The following is a 21,321-nucleotide window of genomic DNA, read 5'->3' on the forward strand; positions in this document are numbered from 1 at the left end:
CACTCACGTGCATATCCAGGAACTACTTGCATGAGATATGCATCCATTCACTGGGATCACTTGCTGTATCAGCACAGAAGAACAGAGACCCCTTCTATTTATGCAGAAGATCCTTAAGGGCTGGCCTCTTTGCTGCTGGTCTCACTGTTGTCCAAGTACCAACTTTTTCTAATTTGGAATTTGGTGCATTCTCCTTCATATCCACTGCTGTTTGCAGCTTGTTTGGTGTTCCATGTATTAGAATGGTTCTCCTATTCTTCCCTTTGAAAGTAGACATGAATGGCTTGGAAGGTGATTTGATGCTCTCATCTGCTGCTGAATCTGAGTTTTTATTTGAACTGGAGTGTGTCTCTGAATGCATTGCTATAGTATCTTCAAGAACTACAGATACAAACAAAAAAAGCCATCATTCAAATTAGCTCCTACATCATTTTATGATTTACTATGCTGCTTACCTCCTCCAGCATCTTCAAGATATTGATGGTTTGATTCTTCCCTTGCTTCACCATCTTTTTGTTCTTCAGCAGGCACAATTACATTTTTTATATCAGCAGTACCAGTCTTTTCCACATTTTTTGCCTCTGGCTCAACCAAATTTGCGAGTTCTGCAACAGCTGCTAAGGCATCAATAATCAAGTTTTTCTCGGGGCTATTGATCATTGAAGGAACATTTTCTGTAGACTCTGAATTGATATAGTCTATCATGGTATCATCATCACACTCCTTAGACAACTCATGACTCTTGGAGATGAAAGATTCAGAAGCAAAAGAATCCTGAATAACTAACTCTCCAACTTTATCTTCAGCATCATGGCCTAGCGTGGTAACTTCTTCACCAACAAAAGTAGCTTCAGAAGTTTCTATTTCAACTTTAACATCCTTGCTTTGGTCAAATGAAAAGCTCTGATCCCCTTTGCTCTCTTGTGGATGTATATTCATTTCTAAACTGCTGAAAGTAGGAACTTCAGTGCCAGACTCAGCATGCTTATCATTTTGATTATCTGGAAATTAAATCAAGATTAATCAGTAAAATCTTTTCAATGACGAGTCATTTTAACTCAACAAAGGATGGAACGAGGATAATTTTTCAGATAAAATACCATAAATTTCTTGTCTATATACAGATACACTCGAGCAACTATAAGCTAACTATCTTCTAGTTCCCATTCTTCAAAACAAAAGTTTAAATATTAAGGTTCACATAATTTAAAAAGGATCTGAAAGATTGCTGAAGGGTTTCCATGATCTAAAATTTCTTGTCCATATACAGATACACTCGAGCAACTATAAGCTAACTATCTTCTAGTTCCCATTCTTCAAAACAAAAGTTTAAATATTAAGGTTCACATAATATAAAAAGGATCTGAAAGATTGCTGAAGGGTTTCCATGATCTAAAATCCTTCATAATGATTCTAATATAAGCAGGCAACTTCAGAATACATTTCTCAATAACATTTCCACTCTGTAGTCATTAGGAAAAGAACGAATATTTAGAATGTTACCTTCCAAAAACTTAGCAGAGGTTTCGCTTGTATTACTCTTCCCTACTTCATTTTCCTTCTGAATTTCAGAATCACCAATCTTCTGATCATCATGTTGCGCTGGAGTGCTATTAGAAAGCACCAAATTATCCTTGAATTCAGAAGCAAACTCAGACACGGATTTAGCATAAGCTCCATCATCCCTCTCCTGAAGACATAAAACCTTGTGACTGGTTTCTGAGTTACCAAACAGCATTTTAAGTTCATCTCCTGCGCAAGACATAAAAATACATTAACAAGTGAACAATAAAAGAAATAAACCCCATAAAACTTACTGTATAGCTAACCATGCCAGCTATTGCTGAAATTGCATCCATCGGGGTTCCCTTCAGCAGCAGTAGGGAAGATATTCTGCTGATTTGTTCTCTGAGTTTCATATTCTACAGCTGTTTCAGAATCCACAAGCTCTTCATAACTGGAAATATCTTTTTCTTCACAAATAGGTAAAGAACTTTAGGGCATAAGAAAGTCACTAAGATGAAGCTTGCTAAATGAATGAAAAAAGAGAAATGCTAACCTTGTTCTTCCCTACCATGCACCACGTCATGTTGACCAGAGCATCCATCCCTTCCTGAGCTACTAATCTTTTTCAAAGACAAAAAATCATGTTTCACTTCCTCTTCAGAACTCAGATTATTTTTCTCTTCCTCAGTGGTTGAGAGACTGACAGGCTCATCAGTCAATTCAAGTTTTTGACCTGTCGCATTAAGAATAGCAGATCATTAAACAAATTCTAATGGTCATCAAGTCCTAGCAGAAAGGACTGAAGGACTGACCATGTTCATTTTTGTTGCAGCTTTTTGAAGGAGTCTGGGCACTGTGTGAGGGGCAACTATCAAGTGTAACAGTAGTGGCTACTGCAAGAATTAATAGTGTGAATTAAAAACAACCATCAAAAGGACCTCTTGAAACACAGGAATCAGAAGAACAACAGCTATTCTAAAAATTCTAACCTTCTGGGGCAGTATCAAGGGAGTGAACACTTTCAGGTTCATTTGTAGCCTCCAGGTTAAATGGCCCACTCTCTTCTCCAGTGCTGCTTTCTAGCATCTCTCCTCCTGTATCAGCCTCAAAACAAAGTACATAATTTCCATTGGCTCCCATGCTTTCTGTCACTAATCCTAGTTCAACATCTGTCTTTGATCCTAATTCAACATTTAATGCATCAATGACCCCATCCAAACTTCCATCCATGCTTTTATCACATCCTTCTGAATTATAGTCCTTACTAGTCGAAGCCATTTGTATCATGTGATATGCTTCAATGGGATCACTTTCCTCATTTGTTTCCCCTTCGCCACAAGCTATATCTCCTGAATCACATGAACATTGACTTGTATCACTGTTCTTTAATCTAATGTTACAGCTTCTTGAATGAGAATCTTCTTTAGTACAACTTAGCCAATTTTTCTTGTACACTTTCCAGATTGATTTCAGGTTAAGCAATAAACAAATATTACCAGTCAGGTGCAGCAGAGCCAAAAGACAAAACAATGAGATGCATCCTCCATGCATAAGGCACTATTGAAAGCAAGTAAATGAGTTCAATACATACGCTGACATTCTGAGAAGAAACTTGAATTTGAAAGAGTTTTGTTCAATGAATTGCATTTCCTTGCACTGAGCTCAATTCCTTTATTTCTTTCTTCAGTGTTGTTGGTGGCTACAGAAGGTGGAGATAAATGAACTTTCTCCACAGTATCTTCAGTGATGGGGACACCTTGATCCTGGATGAAGCTAAACGTACTTCTTGTGGAGGAATTGAACTGAGCATGCAGCAGACAATCAAAGGAAGTATCTGGATTCCTAGAATGTCCAATCTCTTCAAATTTAGCTACTTCTTCACTATTCTGCCCATCTTCTAATGCTGTGTATGGTTCAGCAACAAAGTGCGAATTGGCTGTCCCATCAATAGCTTCAGCACAAGAGACAGCTTGATCCTTTATGAAGCTAAACTTACTTCTTGCAGAGGAATCAAATTCAGCATGCTGCAGAGAATCACTGGGGGCAACATCTTGATCCTTCAATAGTCCACCCTCTTCAAGTTTAGCTACTTCTGCACTATTCTGCCCATCTGCTAGCGCTGTGTATGCTTCAACTGCAAAATCTCCATCCACACCTTTCCTTTGCTGATTTGGTGATTGAGTCCGTACTTCTGACTGTTTCTCCGAGCCCACTTTTTCAGTAAATGCCCCTGTGTTATTGCAGAAAATTTTAGAGATTGCTAAGTAAAGTGATAACCAGATAGAACTACATTTTTAGTATATTTTCTAAAATGATTTGTCAATTTCCTTGCAACAATAGCTCAGTTACAGATTCAAGAAATAAATATTATCAACTATTTTGAAAAAGATATGAGAAGGTCTGATATTGCTTTGTTATCTGGTAAAGGAGAACTTTTGCTGTCATAACCAAAGTATGAGTCTTATCTTAAGTCTAATCAGAAGCTGTTGCATTATTAAGTTATTCAGCATCAACTAGAGCTAAACATCACAATTGGGTAAGAATTTCTCCTGCGATTACCTAGGAATTCAAAGTTGAATTTGGCTTTAGGCAATTCCACTCTGTTAGTATCAAAAATGCTTTCACCAAACTTGCACTCTGTTTCAATAGCGGTGGTAGATATTAGAGTCGAAGCTAAAGCTTTTTCATGCAAATGGGAAGGCACAACGAAAGTTTCGCCACCATGAACATTTTCCTCCTGTAGTATCTTATCGATGCTGCTTCTGGAAGCATCACGAAGCTGAATCCTGACACTCATCAGAGGTGTCACAGCAATCCTTTGACTGCCCATCTCCATCAGATTTACCATATTCACGAGATATCAGCTCATGATGGGTAAAATATGTGCCTAGTTGAAAATGGTAATGAACCTCATGACTGTTCCTTTCCCCACAAGATGATTCCTCCTTCTGCTTCAATGCTTCCCCAGAGTTCATTAACCTTGTATTTTCACCTGCATGATTACAAAATAATTCTCAACCACAACAATGTAATAGCTTATTAAAAGAGAACCTCTTCTTTTATTCAAAAACCTTACAATGATAAACTGGCACAAGTGGATCAATAAGCATACATTAAAAGATGGTAGTTACATGATAGGGGATCAAGGGTCTAACCTTGATGATTTTCATCTTTATTCTTAGAAGTAGCCTGTACGTCTACTGACATACAATCATCAACTATTCCTGTTATGCAAACAGCAAGGCATATTTCTAAGCAAAGCCAAGATGCAAAACATCCATCTAAAATAACTCTCAAATGAAAAGGAGAATGAGGAAAAACAGATACAGACAAACACGTATCTGTTCTCACATTCAAAAATAGAAAGGAGATTGCAATGATTTTCAAGTGCAATATAATTAATCTTTTCCAGGTTAATTGCCACATTCCACTGTAACTTTCAGGCAGACCTTCTGTGGCAGCCTCACATCCAGATTCTAAATTTTCTGTGTTCCAGTTCTGCCACTGATTCTATTTGATTATTTAACACATCAATTACCCCATTCAAACTTCCATCAAGGTTTATGTTGCATCTTTAGAAATCGTCATGCTCGGTAGTTGGAGACATTTTTATCCTGTATGTTTCTTTCATGTGAACACTTTTTTCTTTCCTTTCCACTTCACCGATAGCTCCATTTTCTGAGTTACATTAAAGAATCTTAGATGGGTGAGTTTCATTCAATGCTACAATTCTGCATGTGGTTCTCTTTCGAGAAACATCATGTCATATTCTTTATAAAACTTGAACTTGAAGCTGAGTAATCCACAAAAAAAAAGGCTAACAACAAAAAAAAAAGTTCTGACCTTGATTTTGTGCATTATCATCTGCCAAAATAGAGTTCTCATTTTTAGTGTTAGCACTGGCAGCTGCACCAGAGGCAAAAGTGCTAGTTATAAAAAAAAATAACCATGCTAACAAACTAAGGAATGCCAGCAAAACAACGAATGCTACATACATTGATGTCTTAATATGGAACTGGAATTTGCAATAGTAGCGGTCACTGAATGATGTTTACTTGCACTTAGCTTTATTTCTGTATGTTTTCCTCCATTGGGGATTGGGGTACCTTCACCATGTAAGGATAAAATTACCCCTTGTGCATCAGATATGACAACAGACTCTTCATCATTAGTGGCGCCTTGCTCTGGTAAAATGCACAACTTATTTCGTGCAACTGATTCCAACTCATTAGACTGGCAACTGTCATGGATGGCATCAGCTTTATGTTTTAAATGTCCAACCTCTTCATAGTCACTCAATTCTACAAGATTATCTCCATCTTCAATTAACTTAGCCTCAACGCCCCTCCCTTGTTCAATTGGTGATTGTGCCCTTGGCTCTAATTGTGTCTCCAAATCCGCTGCATCTAGTGATTCCCCTGCAACTTTGCAGTTGAGGCCATCTGTAACAAAGATTAAACCAACAAACTATCAGCTATCAGATCCACCATTTTAGTTCCTGTATGATTTGAGCATGACTCATCCATTCTGGCAATATCTGCTTTCAAATATCTGGAACTAGATTGAATAAAATGCCAGGAGGTCTCTGACCTTGAATACGAAGCCGGGTCTTCTTATACCAGAGTTTTATGAAGTCTAAACAAAATATGTTTCCCTATGCCTGATTAACAAAGTATCATAGAATAAGAAGACCTATAATTGCTTACCTTGCAACTCCAAAATATTGGATTTGTGAAGCTCCACTCTTATAGAAACAAAGTTGCTTTGGGTAAACTCTATCAATGATTCAACAGCGTTGGCTGATATTGGAGTGACCGCTGAAACAATTCGATGCATTTCAAGAGGCTGATGAGTATCTTCACCGCTATCAACATTTCCATCCTGCACCTCTCTTGTTGTACTTAACCTCAATGCATCAGATGAACTAGGATGCCAATATTCCTCCAAAATGCCACGCTTGAAATTGGAATGGCCATCTTCCACAGATTTAGCATACACAAAAAATTTCTTCATTACATAAATGGTGTTCAAAAGTTCTTAGGTAGGGCATCTAGTTCACAATAGTACATTACAAAAGGAACACCTTATGTTGATAGTTTCTTGACAGCATGGACCAAAGTACTAACCTTGCTCATTTTGAACAGCATTATCCAAAGGATTGACAGCAGTATCCAAGGTACAACAATTGAGTGTATCTATGGTTGCAACTGCATGTAAAAGCCAGTAACTGGATGAAGAAGCATCATATCCCATGGGGAAAATTTGCCTTCAGAAGTGGATACTAGGGAAACACAATCATAACCGTCAATGTCATTTTCTCACCTTTACAAACAGCAACAGGAAGGGACTTTTCATGATCTCCAAAATAACTCTCTTCCAAGTTGAGCTGGCCACTTTCGTGTGCAATGCTTTCATGCATCTGTTGTTCTTTGGAGTGGTCACAAAGAGAGGTGGAATATGTTTCTGGAATTATGCTCTCTGACATTCCTACAAGTTCATTAACATCATGAATGACACCATTCAAACTGACATCCGAGCATATACGTTGCCCTGTCAATCTGTTATTTTTATCTATCTGTGCTGTTTTACTCATATATAACACTTCCTCAGAGTCATTTCCCCATTTGCTACTCTCGTCAGTACATGTTTCACCTCCTGCATGCCAGAAACAGAATCACATAAGTATTACTTTTGTTCATGATTAGACTACATGATATGTTAGTCTATATGAGCAGAGCAGCTTTTTCTTTAGGTTGTTACCCTATAGGACTTTGCTTATGTTAGATTAGTTGTCAACAGATAAACTATATGCAGCCTGACCTTGCTTTTGTACATCATTATCATCTGACAGAGGGTGCACACTTTTGCCATTAGTGCCAGGAACTGCTTCAGATTTCCCATGAAAAACTGCTTGTTATTTCATTGAGTTGAAGTATTCAAATTCAACATTCTAAACAAATGAAGCAAAAGATTATTACTGTCTAACCTTTCTTTTCTACCCTGTTATCTGTAAAAGGAGAATCAGCATTAACAAATGTACCAGAAACTGAACCTGAGTCTGGACAGAAGAAATTCTGTTAAAAAGCTTCAACAGACAAAACCAATAGTTACAAATAAAAGAGTACAAATAAAGGAAAATAAACAATTCCCCTACCCTCTCCAATGAAGTTTGGCTCAGAAGTATCTGCACCATTTAAGTCAGAAACATATCCTGTCAAATCTACTACAACATTAAAATTATCGATTACAGTATCTTTCACAATTTCAGGGATCATAAGCTCAGCTTCAGGAGCCAAAAGATCCTCAGTTATCAAGATTTCTTCAGTGAAAGAATCTTCAAACTTTCCTCTTGTTTTCTTTGATTTGCCCTTCTGTTTTTGAGCAACTTTTCCTCTTACAGTTGTTGCTGCAACTCTCTCAATTTTTTCAGTATTTCGTGTAGATCGTCTAAGAGGCCTTTCAACGGAGTTACCATCAACCTTAACAGCTTGTTCTTGAAGAAAAGCATCCCTTCTTCGCTTTTTACTTTCTTCTTTACCTTTAGCATTGGCTACTTTGTCAGTTTGCTCCCTAGTGTATATAACTTCAGGTTTAGCAGCATTTCTTTTAGACCTCCTTAGATTATCGTCAAATGGATAACTTTCCTTCATCATTCCAGAAACACTGTCAACCTCAGAAACTTCCTTTACCTCAACAGCTACAATGCTTCTCAATCTTCCTTGTACAGCCTTTTCAATTTTTCTCACATCCTCCTTTACCAGTTTGTGGCATTCCATCTTGGCAACATGTCTCCTTGACCTCCGCAACACCTTTTCAGCTTGAATGGCCTCAGGTTCTTCCTCGGTTGCTTTAGTTCTAACAATATCCTTCCTACGCATGTCCTTCACCTGTCTTTCCGTTTTCCTAGAACCCTTCTCCACATCCTCATATGCCCTCATTTTGTTATCTTTTAGCTCTATATTCCTCAAAGATCTCTTTCTCACCAGTAAGTCCTCTTCATTCTGCTGAGACCCCTTCTCCACTAGGGCAATTTTCTTCTTCTCCACATCGATGACTCTATTCCTCAAAGATCTCTTCCCTACCACTACATGCTCTTCGTTACTAAAATCAACTAAAGGTACATTATCAGCAGTAGCAGAAGGCAATTCACCCTTCAAAGCATCAGCTTTCATCCCCTTTTTACCTCCCTTGCTCTCAACCTCCCGATCCTCCATGAATTTAACCTTTCTAGACCTTGTAACCCTTCCAGCACCTTCATCCATCGGAGCATCGCTACTCATACCTACAACACCACTAGCAGACGGTAATTTATCCTTTAAAACATTATCTTCTACCCCCATTTTCCCTCCCTTTCTCTTTACACAGCTGCCTTCTATCACTTTCCCCCTTCTAGATCTTCTGCCCCTTCCAACTCCCTCATCCACCAAAATAACAGGACTATCATTTTCCACAACCTCACCACCCTTACTGTGATTCATAACAGATTTTCGCCTTCCTCGAACCCTTGTCTCCATACACTTAACTGCTGACTTCTCAAACTCAATCATCTCATTTTGTGGACTAAACCTAACTTTTTTGGCTGGCCTATTTTCGAAATCAGATTCATTTTCGCTCACATTTTCTTCTAAACCCTTCAAACACGACCTTAGCCCTCGAGTTAAGGGCTGTTGATTGCCCTGCGCATATATATATATATATATTTGATTAATTTCCGAAGTAAAAAACAATGAACCAACACCATTTCCCACAAAAAAAATAAAAAGCTAAACCATTTCCTACTCAATGGGTACATTTATTTTTCAACAATCAGTTAAATCTTTTGCACTGCACATCACCAGACAGACATTTCAGACAACAAAAAGATAAACTTTTTCCTACTATTATGCCAAAAAAAAAATGAAAATGAAAAGGGTTACCCTTAAAAGGGCAGTAAGTTTGATGGCCATCTCCAAATTGGTTAAATTTGCAGGAATTTTGTGCTTCTTGCATAATTCTTGCAGTTCCCTTCTTTTCAAGTTGTGAAAATCCATCCCTGCAAGACCACGCAACAAGAAAAACCAGTAATCAACGATAAAATATTTGCAAGAAAATCACAAATGACATTTTCAGTAAGCTATACCTGACAAAACTTCACATCCAGTTCTCGGGTTACGGATAAAAATACATACTTTCTTGATGCAGGAAGAAAATTGAATAGTTTTTTGGGTGTCTGTAGTTTAAATAGGCAGGGGAACGTTTGAAATTTGAACCAAACAGGCAGCGTTCGCTTTTTAAATTTTTCATGGGAAGTTTTTTTTTTAACTTCGCGGATGCGGAAATGTGCGTACTCGGCACTCTCAAGCCCGATGTTGACACATGTCCCAAAGACTCGCAGATGGGTCGAGTGAAGTTGAACCCTGAAACGGCGCGTGGATTTGGAGAAGTGAAATTGGATAATAAAGATAGTCCTTTGACTGGTTGATCACGTGAGAGAATGTGAGGAGCTTATGGGGAAAAAGAAACCAAAGCGTTATCTTTGAAGTTTAATTAGTTCTTTAATTCAATTACTACAACTAATAAATAAGCTGATCTTGAGTTATTGGCCCTATTACAATATGAATTATTAATTGTTTTCAACTAAATAGAATAGTAGAATTAATTTCTTTGCTTTATTGGTGGGATTTAGTTATAGGGCATGGATGATTCCAAAGGTATTGGAAACATATACAGAAACTGTTCATTTATGTGCGCCTGATTCTTGGAAGAAGAAGAAAGTCCAAAACTTGCAAAGGCATACCCATTCACTGAAGCTTCAATGCGATACATATATTCAACAAACTTTTCTCTGCTATGTACAGAAAATTAAAGATTACATCAAGACCTTCAACATTGTCATGAAGATTCATCCTAAAATCGCGGCATAATTCCAGGGCATCTCAAGATCTTCAGCATTTATATCTGCATTCTTCTTGTAGAGAAGATGTATAGACGATAGGTTACTGCAGCAGCTTCAAGCCTTGAAACTATCATTTGCAAAAGGTCCAGCACGAGTGAGTTTTACAATTCCAGCAAAGGAAGTCGCATCAAAAGGAACTTTCAACCAGATTATTGAACTCCTTTTTTAACTGAAAAAATGCCAGAAGCTCCCTCAAGAGAAGCTCCCCAAAGCCCTGCTCTAAGCAGCACTAACACATTAACAAGAAAAATTGGTGCCATTGTAGAAAAACTTCGTGAAAGCAAATGCTGTCACTGCCACTCAGTTGACAAGAGAAAGGTAAGTAAGATAGGAAATCATACCAAAGTTAGACAGTTAGCCAACATCGAGCTATATACTTAGTGCACATCTACCACATAAATCAACCATATTATTGTTTTCTCAACTCCAAGTGAAAGACACTAGTAAACAACACCAATATGTTATCATACATGAAGAATGTGAGATCAAGCTGATGGAGGCAGAGAAAATGCTTTTTGACATTAGTAGCCATAAAAATTCACACTAAACTACCTGACAACAATTAGTACTGCACATTTTCACAACCTCTACTGAAAGATTTAACAATAGCTTCTCCTCATCACATGTCGATAAACCTGGCCTACATAGTGAAGCTAAAACCAGGCCTGCATTGCACAGCAACTCAATAGACCATCACCAGTCTCTTACTGAAAGAACAAGAGTAATATATGCAAAACATCTTTCAAGGTTTAACAGATGGTTCAAATAACTAAGATACATATAAAAGAATGGCATTGTAGCAAGCGGAAGGTATGCAGAAAAATAAGCCTCATAAGATCTACCCAAATTGTAGCATTACACCTACAGCATATTAGACGATTCATGAGCATTCATCGCACAGATTTTCCTGAAAAGCAAAGTCTGCAGAAATTGACACGAAAATCATACTTGTAGACCTATATATTAGCAATAATTATTTTTTCTTCTGTCTTCAATGGTGTCCAATGATAAGGGTGAGGCAGTTAATTAACATCCAGCCCAGTGAAGATTCAAGCCTGCAAAATCATTTCTTGAATACAAATTTACTTCAGAAATCTTGAAACCATAGTCAAAACATCCAATCGCAGTAAAAAAAAAAAACACGAGCACACACAGAGAGACCCACAAAAATGAGAAAATAGTGTAAAAAATACAAAAAGGAGTCAGAAATCTCGTGTGGAAAGTGCCGCTCACTGCACCACAAGCAATATGGTGCTGCGTTTGCACATTTCAGAGATTATCATCATCCATTTCCTTGCATATCTTAATTTTTCAACAACCAGAAAAAAAAGGAATTTGTCCCAAAAAAGTATTGCCCATTTTTTCCCATATACTGAGGGAAACCAAAGATTAATTGCTAAATCAGAGCAGGTTATAGGAGAAATCAAGAGGATCTGCAAGAGGGTTTTGCAGGATACCCTTTGAGAAGAAAAGGGTTCTCTCCATCCGGGTCGTGGGAGGGGTTTAATAGGAGAAGGCCTTCATCAGAGTTGCGGCGTGGCGTGGCGTGGCGGCTATAGAGGCAATGCCATCAGAGGAAAACGTATTAAACCCTTCTTTTTAATTTAGGTAAATTGCAGTTACCCCCTCTAAAGTTTGACTAATTGGAGATACTTCCTGTATTTGTTTATGTGGTGTTTTATCATCTTTTGAGCTTTGTTTGAGCCTTCTTCTGATTGATTCATCCTGTACATCCTTCCATTACAAAAGAAATTGCAAAAGATCATTGTACTAGTTTTATGAAGTAATTGGTGCTAGATGATGCCTTTAGCTTTTTTTTAATGGTATTTTTGTTGGGATTAGTGGGTAATCTTGGTTTGCCAAATTCATTAAAAGATCTAACGTAACATCTAAACTTGTTAGAAATAAGAAAAATGAAGCTATTACGGAGAAAATTTAAGTACTAATATAATGGAATGTCAAGAAAGAAGGTTAGTGCAAAATATCAATGTAATTCAACCAAATTGCTATTACTCTTTTTCGGATAATCCCAATTACCAGAACCAATAGGAAATGCAGGACCAACACCATCCATAATGTCTCCCCATATGGTGCTGATACAAGTTATAAAATGCAGAAGTACTCAAGAATCTAACGGTTCACTTAGCGTAACAAGTGACAGGCTCTTGGAAGCTGATTTTTTTCTTGATAGGTGTCCAGAAACTTGTTGCATCGTCGGCCGAAACTGGGGACTTGGATGAACACATGCAATTGCTAGTTTTGCAGCTAGTACCACATCTTCAGCCTCTTGTAGGGTAGGTGGAGGAATTCTTTGTCCAAGACGTCTTTCAGCATTATGTCAAGAGATTGTGGCTTTGGCATTGATGATGGTGTTGATAATAAAATGGAAATTAGGTCGCTTGGATGCTTCCCTACAATCACTTCAAGGGCTAGAACTCCAAAACTATATACATCACACTTGTCAGTGACTTCCATTGTGTAAGCAAGTTCTACAAATTACCAAGGAAAAGCGAAAACAAATAAAGACATTAAACAAAGAGGAGAAAGATGAACAAACTTAAACGATATGCTAAATGGAGGCAAATCAAATCGACTTTGGGCTGAAAATAAATATATACAACTTAGCTACGTTGTACTTTCATGTTAAGAGCGCTGACTGATTTTTTGATGTCTCCTATGCCAAATCTATACAAATTGCATTAACTTTTGAGTTGTGAACTAATCTTTTTGTTGCCTATGTTAAGTATACTATTAGTTGCGCAGGTTACCAATAATTCTTCAATAGTTTTAGCTAAGGTGTGGACTGATGCAGAGTAAGCTTATAGAAAGAATAATGAAATGGCCAACTTGATTATCAAGCACTATTGTGGACTCAGAACCTTGTCAGAAAGTTTGGATCGAAATTCATATTCATGAACTGTTGTAGCACTTCTTTAGGGTTCAATCCAGACAAAAATACAAAAACTGATAAGTTTGAGGTGATTGAGCAGTACAATGAACTTACCTGGAGCTGCATAACCATAGGTTCCAGCAAATGTTGTCCAATTAGATGAGTCAGGTTTCAAGAACCTTGCGGAGCCAAAATCAGAGATGTGAGCCACGTTTTCAGTGTCTAACAACACATTCTTGCTTGATATGTCTCGATGGATTATGGGAGGTGAGCAGTCATGATGCATATAGAACAGTGCATTTGCTACATCTGTAAGAATTCTAATCCTTGTGATCCATTTCAAATTCATAGCCTTTTCATCGTTACTGAGTCTGTCTAATAGGCTTCCTCCTTCCAAGAATTCGTACACCAAGAATGAATGCAGTGCATGTGAACAGAATCCATAAAGCTTCACAATACTGCGATGCCTTATTTCCGTTAATGCAAGTATTTCATTCCTAAAACCTTCTGGACTGCTCAATCCAATATTTTCTTGTGTATGGAGCTTTTTCACGGCAACAATTTGACCATTTGGCATTTCGGCCCCGAAAACACTTGCATTTCCTCCTACTCCAATACAGTAGTGGGCACTGAAGTCCTCTGTTGCTTTGACGATGTCTTTATAGACCATCTTTCCATCAAAGCTCCATATTGCAAACGAATCTTTATTTCGGTCACAGCCGGACTCAGTTCTTGCTTTACTGCTCTTACGTGTTAGTGCAACAAAAAGAAGCAAAACACAGAAAAGCATGGTTCCCAGCGTCGGAAATACAATCAACATTGTCTTTGCTTTGCTGCTGCTTTTGTTGACCTGATTACTTCCTGATCGAGGGCAAGCTTTCAAGCCAGCAACATCGCCACACAAATCTTTGTTATTCCTCAAGGCATCAAATGGGGCTTTCCGAAATGCTGCAATGTTGGGAAGAGGACCCTCCAGTTGGTTGTATGATATATTAACCAAAACCAAGCTCAAACATTGGCTAAAGCTTGAAGGTACCGAACCTGACAGCTCATTATGTGAGAAATTCATTATCTGAAAGCTCTTTAGTTCTCCCAACTGCTGTGGTAGCTCACCAATCAGCATGTTGTGGCTGAGATCGACAGTTTCCAGAGAATTCATTTCTCCAATCTGGAAAGGAATTTTTCCAGTAAGTGCATTTTGGCTCAGGTTCGAGTCCAATAGCTCTTTGCACTCTCCTATTTCCAGGGGAATTGGACCACTAAGGTTATTCTCGGCCAAATTAAGATGTAGAAGTTTAGACAACTTGCCAATTGTTGATGGAATATCCCCTGAAAGTTTGTTGTTATTCAACCTTAGGTCCAACAGTGAAATGAACTTGTCAAAAATTTGGGGTATTCTCCCAGTTAATCGATTTGAGGAGAGATCTAGCACTTCCAATTGAGATGCCCCTCCTATCTCATCTGGTATCTTCCCTGAAAGATTGTTGTTGGAGGCCTTGAAGCCAGTCAAGTTCCGACAATGACCCCATGTTACAGACAGTTCCCCATAGAAACTATTATCACTCAAGTCAATGTAATTTAAATTCGAATACATGCCAAAATTTTGTGATATGTTTTCAGAAAATTCGTTGCTTCTAAGATCAATTCTGTATAGCCTAGTACAATTTTTCAGGCTACTCAGGATTTTGCCTGTAAAATTATTGTCGTAAAGGCTCAAGTATTTCAATCGTCCCAAATTGCCAATGGAGCTGGGAATATTACCCTCTAGATTGTTAGCACCTAATTGAAGATCATACATGGAGTGTAGCTTGCCAATTTCTTCAGGTATGAGTCCTGATAATTGGTTTACACGAAGAATTAGGTCAATTAAGTTGCTCAAATTCCCTATAGATGCTGGGATTTGACCAGTTAGATGGTTGTCGGCCAACTCAAGATCCCGAAGAGACCTTACCATGCCAACTTCACCAGGGATTGGACCAGATAATTGATTGCTGTAGAGATACAAATACTGGAGATTTGTCAGGTTTGAAAAAATGGTGGAAGGAATACATCCTGAAAGCCCATTATTAGGCAGGGCAAGAAAGTAGAGATGAGTGAGGTTTCCAATGAAGCTGGGAATGATTCCTGTGATATAGTTGAATCCCAAGTCAAATGTAACAAGCTTCCTTAGTAATCCAATTTGTTGGGGAATCGAACCTGTGATGTTATTATGGTACAGGCTGAAATACCAAACATTTGTTAGTAAACCTATTTCTGGTGGAATCGGTCCTGAAAGGAAGTTGAGAGCCAGATCAAGATAGTGGAGCTTAGAAAGGTTACCGATATTTGAGGGAATGGTGCCGTATAAAGAGTTATTAAACATGTCAAGGTAAACTACATGGTTCAAGGATGAGAAATCAAGATCATGCAATCTACCTCTTAAACCAAAATCACTGAGCTTAACATAGCCAACTCTTCCAGCCTTATTGCAGCGAATGCCGATCCAAGTATTACAAGGGTTGCTTCCATTCGAATCCCAGCTTGAGAGGAGTGATTGGCTGTTTACATCAAGGCTGGCTTTCCACTTCAGCAAAGCAACAACTTCATTTTCATGGGCAACTTCTCTTGCTGTTGCATTTGGTCTTAGAGTGGTGAAATGCAAAGGTGCAAGTTTTGGAAAGAATGGGGTTAAAAGTAGGCCTAGAAACATAAATTGGGGGCAGAAATGCTTATCCATTCAGGACTTTGGTATACTTCAGAATTCAGATCCTCATAAAACATGCAACTTAAGGCTTCCAGTTATCAGTTGAACTACTCTAAAATGGTATTTATAGATACTTAAACAACGTCAAACAAGTGATTGGAGCACTGTACTATTTCCTTTTCTAGAAATGGTTAGTCTCAGTGTGTAATCAAGACTTCATTTCTTGTACTTTTAGGCCGCTCAATGGACAGTGTGTTTATTGAAGCCCTTTTTGGGGTACGCTGCTTTTTATCTCAAATAGTTTTGCCTTCGTTATTATAGGTCAAAGAGCTATAACTGCACCAACATTAGGTAAATCGCGAATTTTTCAAAACCCAACATCAGAACAGATAGAATTGTAGTAGTAACAAATTAAGGGCCTTAGAAAGGCACCCGTGAATCATGATTCCACTTCCAATTAGTGCAGCCGCCACGTTCAAATGACCAAAAAACTAGTGCACTGCAATTATCCTTTGCCCCTCGCCTGTCTTGATATTCTCTGTTGGAGGAAACTTCCAAGCATGCAGTTTTGCTTTCAACCTTAGATCAATGATCATTGTGCATTAACTTCATTCATTTTTGTTCATGATTAGGCAGCTTGATAATAGACGGCAACGGTGTGTAGTGGTCTTTAAATTGAACATTGTCTTGGTTGGTAGAGAGTAATATACAGTAGAGTTTAAGCTTCAACCTGTTCCTCATTCTGTTTTCATCAACTCATGTGTTATTGAAGTATCAACAAATGAGTAGTTCACATTACAATCCAGTTTGTTCGTCTCAAGCACACTAGACTTTCTGATTCAAGACTCTAACTCATTTGCTAACAACTTTAGTTAGGTTCATGAAGTTCAAGTCTTTTATTTGATCGTAAAACTTATTCTTCCTGTCGAAATTTTTTCTTGTAAGATTTGAAATCTCTCTTGAAATTGTTGACTAACGTTAATTTGATTTTGACCGTTGAAAATTTTAAAAAACCAAATTTGTTCTGATTGAAATATTATAGACCAATTTATTAACACGTAGGCCAAACATTTGGGACCAAAAATTGCATTTCTGTCTTAAATAAATTACCAGAAATAGGATAGGGCATTACAACAACAACAAAAAGACAAAATGAAAGAAAATCCTACCAACTGAACTTCCTAAATTATTTTCTAGACTCCTTCAATCAATGGGTACATACGTGCTCCAAATTTCTTCTTCACTTCCATTCATTCCCAAACACGCCCTTATTTCCAGACGGTTTCTACCCTTCTCGCTCCCAGAAAATCGCCATTTCTCAATCAAACTGGAGTCCCATAACAGTAAAATAACACACTCAGCTCGGAAAAACGACGTCGGGTTCGACACCGCAGCATATGAGGCTGACCGTCTTAGCCGTGACGCCGAAGCCCGAAAAGCCATGGCTGAAACCTCCCAGAAAGAAACTCAAGATGAATCCGACCCGAAAGCTTGGAAATGGGTGATCCGAAATCGGGTCTGGGATTCAATGGAGGCCCAAAACATAGCCCAGTTCCCTAGACCCGTCCATCATCGGATACCCAACTTCGTTGGAGCCAACATTGCTGCTAATAAAGTAGAAGCTTCTACTCATGTGCTAGTAAAGCTGACATTTTTATTTTTCCTTTTATTTATTTTTTGCGCAATTTGTATTAATTGATTAATGTAAATATATTCGTTGATTATTTTTAGCAATAATGGGAAAAGGGTTGCTGCTAAAAGAGCAAATTTTTGGATTTTTATTTTTTGCTCCTTTTTTTTGGGGGTTGATGATGAAGGATTTATTATTTTATTTGGTTCTAAGAATAATTTGGAAATGGGATTATGACAGTTAAGTGAATTGGAGGAGTTTAAAATGGCAAAATGCGTGAAAGTGAATCCAGATACACCTCAGAAGCAAGTCAGGTTTCTCACTCTTAATGGTTAGTTTTATCATTTTTTGTGTTTACTCGATAATGGTATTTATCTGGAGCAAATTTCTTGTTTAATTTATTATGGGTTCCAGTGCTCACTTTTTCAATTAAGTACCCAAGACTATTCTTGAAATGCATTGCATTATATTCATCTATGTATATGATTTCTAGTTTGGGATAAATAAAAGTTTAATGAACTATGTATACCTCAAAGAAATATACTGCAGCTGAAGTTATTTCGTTAACTAACTTCAAAAGCTTATTTTTTGCTAAATATCCTCGGATTAACCTGAAAGCCTGAAATGCAAGAAAGATGCTGTTTTGCTTGTCGAGTTGATTTTCAGCTGAATCTCAAGTTTTTGAAAAATTTTAATTCCAGTGTGGTCAAAATTCAGTCTAGCACTCGACTAAAATTTGTACTAGAGCTTGGCTAGACTCTGTAGATTTTGCATGCATATGTGTTGAGTGTCATGAAAAACCAGAATAGAATCAATAACTGTTGGAACTAATTTCGCCAAATTTTTTTTTTCAAACAAACATTTGCATCTCAGCTGGAAAGAAGCTGCTGACTCCTCAGCCCCGTCTAAGGACTGGTTTTTTCTCCATACTTGAATCTCAAATGTTAAGCTCTAGCACCATCAAAGAGGCATGCACTTCGGTTGGTGTTGCCAAATATGGAAGGGCTATCGGATTGGACGAGAAGATTAAGGTGGATCTAATTGTAATTGGCTCTGTTGCTGTTGACCCAAAGACAGGTGCACGCCTTGGCAAGGGTGAGGTATAAGAATTTGATAGTTTGACTGTCGTTGTTTATGTTGCTAAGCAAAGTCTGGGTTAGAGGGCCAACCTTGAGAAGATTGAACTCTACAAAGTATCAATAGTATATCGCCTGCAAGAGTGTAGAACCTGTATAATTAGTTATGCTGCTCTTTTAAGTTAATTTGAAGATAATTTGGTAAACTAATTCTTTTACTTAGCAAAATAAACTTATTCCTACTTTTAAAGAGATTATGCATCTCAAAATTTTCGAGGGTTTAGCTTCTGCTTTCTATCATGAAGTCTTACACTAGTAGTAATAGCTTGTCAGGACCGAATCGGTGATTGGCTGTATGATGACATAATCGTTGGTTCGGGCATCAAATTAGATACATGTTTTGATTTTCTGTATTGTAGTAAATTATGGTTGTAGTTTAATTGATTTGCATGGCTTGTCTTACAGAGTCCGATATTATCATTTTTTATTGCGGTTGCCTTTTTTGAATTGTTTTTGTTTGGGTCCCATCACTGAACTTATTGTGTTGCTTTGTGTTAATTTGTCTAAGTTTATGCTCTTACTTCACACAAAGAAACACTTGTAAATTCTATCATTTTGGGACATCTGCCCAGTTTAGTGGTCATTCTCTAAGCACATGAAACTTTTGGACATAATTGGCACTGATAGATATTGGGAAATCCTGAGATTTCATAGGCAACATGATGAAACTTTTGGACATAATTGGCATTGATTGATACTCAGGAATCCTGGGATTCCATAATTGGCAACATGATTGTGATTTCTCGAAGTATTTTCTTAAAACTTCCATGTTTTTATGCAAGGACAAAGGTGATGTTTCTAAGCAAGGATTTTGGTGCAGGGTTTTGCTGAACTTGAATACGGTATGCTGCGTTACATGGGAGCAATTGATGACTCAACTCCAATTGTTACATCTGGTAACCATCCTCCTATCCCCACTATGAACATCCATTTTCTTTATCAGGAAGTTCACAAGTCACAACTCACTGCTTGCAATAAATATTCTTCTGTGATGCAAACCACATTACAAAGTTGGCTTATAAACATAGAGGATTGAGTGTGAACTTGATGTACTGCCACTTATTCTTTCAGAGCTCATGGGTTTACCACATGCAATTGCAGTTATTGCTACTAATCATTCTACATGCACATTTTTCTTAGACCTCCTAGGGTGTAGAATCTTGTTCATTGGGCTCCGGGATCTCTCTCTCTCTCTCTCTTACATAGTGTGGAGGCAGTGCCTAGTGCATTGGATTGTCCCTCTGTCTGACCCTTGTTTTATGTATTTATTTACTGTCTTATTTGATTTTCTTGTCTCGTCAGGAAAGAGAATTCAAATTATATATGCCACTTAAATCTTTTTTGAAGATCAAGTTGTTGAGATTGAGTTATCATGACAGATAATCAATCAATTGGCCAATTGTCGCTGTTTGTGTTTTGTGCGAGGATATAATCATTGCTTTACTTTGTACTGCAATTTGAATCATTTTTTCTGTTTGATACTATGTTGATGAATGGACCAATTGCAGTCCATGATGAACAACTTGTAGATGATATTCCAGTTGAGAAGCTGTTAATTCATGATGTGCCAGTTGACATCATATGCACACCAACGAAGATCATATGCACCAATACTCCCATCCCAAAGCCTCAAGGTTAGTGGACCATGTACTAACGACTTTCTGTCTAATATGATTATGGTTCTTCCATGGCAATTATACCATAGCAAGTAAATTCGTGAACCAATACAAAGCGTGGAGTGGAGCGGGATGTAGCTTTCCTGAGGGGAAAAAGAGAGAAAACTGCTGAAGTTGGATTGCTTGAACTAATATGTGGAAAACCTTTGTGTTTGTATGGAAAGGAAACAGAAAGTTTGTTGTGATTATATTGCAAAGACACACACAGTTGACAAACATTGGCACAAGTCTTAAGGTAATCTTATTCGTTGCACAGAATGGTTTTTAACAAATTTTTATGGGTGCCTCTAGGGATTTACTGGGACAAACTATCTCCCGAAAAGCTTGGTCAAATCAAAATACTTAGGGAGCTGAAGAGCAGAATCGAGCGAGAAACTGGACAGAAGCTTCCCTGTGGCCCTTCAGAGAAGCTACCGCCAACAGCTCAACGTAGATGCTGATTCATTTGGCCACTGAGTGGTGTATCTATCCATTTCTTCAGAGTAGATCCCCAAAGTGCAGTTAGTTGGTTGCTCATCTTCGAGGTCCATGCAAATTGTATCTATTCGTTTTAAGTTGTGATCAAGCCCTATTTTCTGGCAGAAAAAAAAAAAAAAAAAAGACTTTCAACTTGCCATGTATATTTACTAATAACTGAGAGGTTGGAAGTTGTAATTACTCTGCTGACCTAAATGTGATACTGAAATGAATGACACCTGAAAAGTGAGTAGAAGAAGCTCTATTGGTTTGTGTTTGCGTAAAGAAGCTTGGGAGCATAGTGTAAGTTCGCACCTTTTGGAATAGCTTTGTTAATAATGAAACCTCAAAGCATATCTCCATTTTCCGATCTGTGATGCAGACTCATTAAAGTTGTCTTAGAGGATTA

The 21,321-nt window shown here is 37.8% G+C and overlaps 2 protein-coding genes and 1 long non-coding RNA gene across 7 annotated transcripts; 2 read left to right on the forward strand and 1 right to left on the reverse strand.

Annotated features, from left to right (window-relative positions):
- Positions 1-684: 684 nt before the first annotated feature.
- LOC140016100 (uncharacterized) lies at positions 685-3,509 on the forward strand. Its single transcript, XR_011822443.1, has 3 exons — positions 685-823; positions 2,969-3,076; positions 3,194-3,509. It is a non-coding gene; the product is annotated as an uncharacterized lncRNA (long non-coding RNA).
- A 726-nt stretch (positions 3,510-4,235) lies between these two features.
- On the reverse strand, positions 4,236-9,764 carry LOC113714265 (uncharacterized). Of its 4 annotated transcripts, none has more exons than XM_072069245.1 (12): positions 9,626-9,764; positions 9,423-9,538; positions 7,661-9,182; positions 7,493-7,564; positions 7,327-7,389; positions 6,829-7,161; positions 6,633-6,713; positions 6,213-6,482; positions 5,562-5,948; positions 5,350-5,412; positions 4,662-4,730; positions 4,236-4,498 (listed from the first exon to the last, which is right to left on the reverse strand). In XM_072069245.1, exons 2-12 carry the CDS (start codon positions 9,534-9,536, stop codon positions 4,278-4,280), a joined length of 3,195 nt encoding a protein of 1,064 aa, XP_071925346.1. In that variant the 5' UTR covers positions 9,537-9,538; positions 9,626-9,764; the 3' UTR covers positions 4,236-4,277. The 4 variants fall into 4 exon arrangements, with proteins under 4 accessions (XP_071925346.1, XP_071925345.1, XP_027093855.2 ...); XM_072069244.1 differs by having other exon boundaries at positions 5,350-5,370; positions 5,502-5,948; XM_027238054.2 differs by having other exon boundaries at positions 5,502-5,948.
- A 7,374-nt stretch (positions 9,765-17,138) lies between these two features.
- On the forward strand, positions 17,139-21,183 carry LOC113713466 (5-formyltetrahydrofolate cyclo-ligase-like protein COG0212). Of its 2 annotated transcripts, none has more exons than XM_027237193.2 (6): positions 17,139-17,653; positions 17,885-17,975; positions 18,518-18,744; positions 19,601-19,676; positions 20,289-20,414; positions 20,748-21,183. In XM_027237193.2, exons 1-6 carry the CDS (start codon positions 17,225-17,227, stop codon positions 20,894-20,896), a joined length of 1,098 nt encoding a protein of 365 aa, XP_027092994.2. In that variant the 5' UTR covers positions 17,139-17,224; the 3' UTR covers positions 20,897-21,183. The 2 variants fall into 2 exon arrangements, with proteins under 2 accessions (XP_027092994.2, XP_071925585.1); XM_072069484.1 differs by having other exon boundaries at positions 17,141-17,629.
- Positions 21,184-21,321: the final 138 nt, after the last annotated feature.

The sequence above is a fragment of the Coffea arabica genome, chromosome 10c, assembly GCF_036785885.1.
Source record: "Coffea arabica cultivar ET-39 chromosome 10c, Coffea Arabica ET-39 HiFi, whole genome shotgun sequence".
Classification (NCBI taxonomy): Eukaryota; Viridiplantae; Streptophyta; class Magnoliopsida; order Gentianales; family Rubiaceae; genus Coffea; species Coffea arabica.

Bases quoted from the DNA above. Each gene is read 5' to 3' on its own strand.
- LOC113713466 (XM_027237193.2), top strand. From the start codon at position 17,225: ATGGGTACATACGTGCTCCAAATTTCTTCTTCACTTCCATTCATTCCC. The intron at 19,677-20,288 runs GTAACCATCCTC...GACCAATTGCAG, and splicing joins AACTCCAATTGTTACATCTG to TCCATGATGAACAACTTGTA. The intron at 20,415-20,747 runs GTTAGTGGACCA...GGGTGCCTCTAG, and splicing joins TCCCATCCCAAAGCCTCAAG to GGATTTACTGGGACAAACTA.
- LOC113714265 (XM_027238054.2), bottom strand. From the start codon at position 9,536: ATGGATTTTCACAACTTGAAAAGAAGGGAACTGCAAGAATTATGCAAG. The intron at 7,565-7,660 runs GTAGGGGAATTG...TCTTCTGTCCAG, and splicing joins GCCAAACTTCATTGGAGAGG to ACTCAGGTTCAGTTTCTGGT. The intron at 4,731-5,349 runs GTCAGAACTTTT...TTTGCATAACAG, and splicing joins TGATAATGCACAAAATCAAG to GAATAGTTGATGATTGTATG.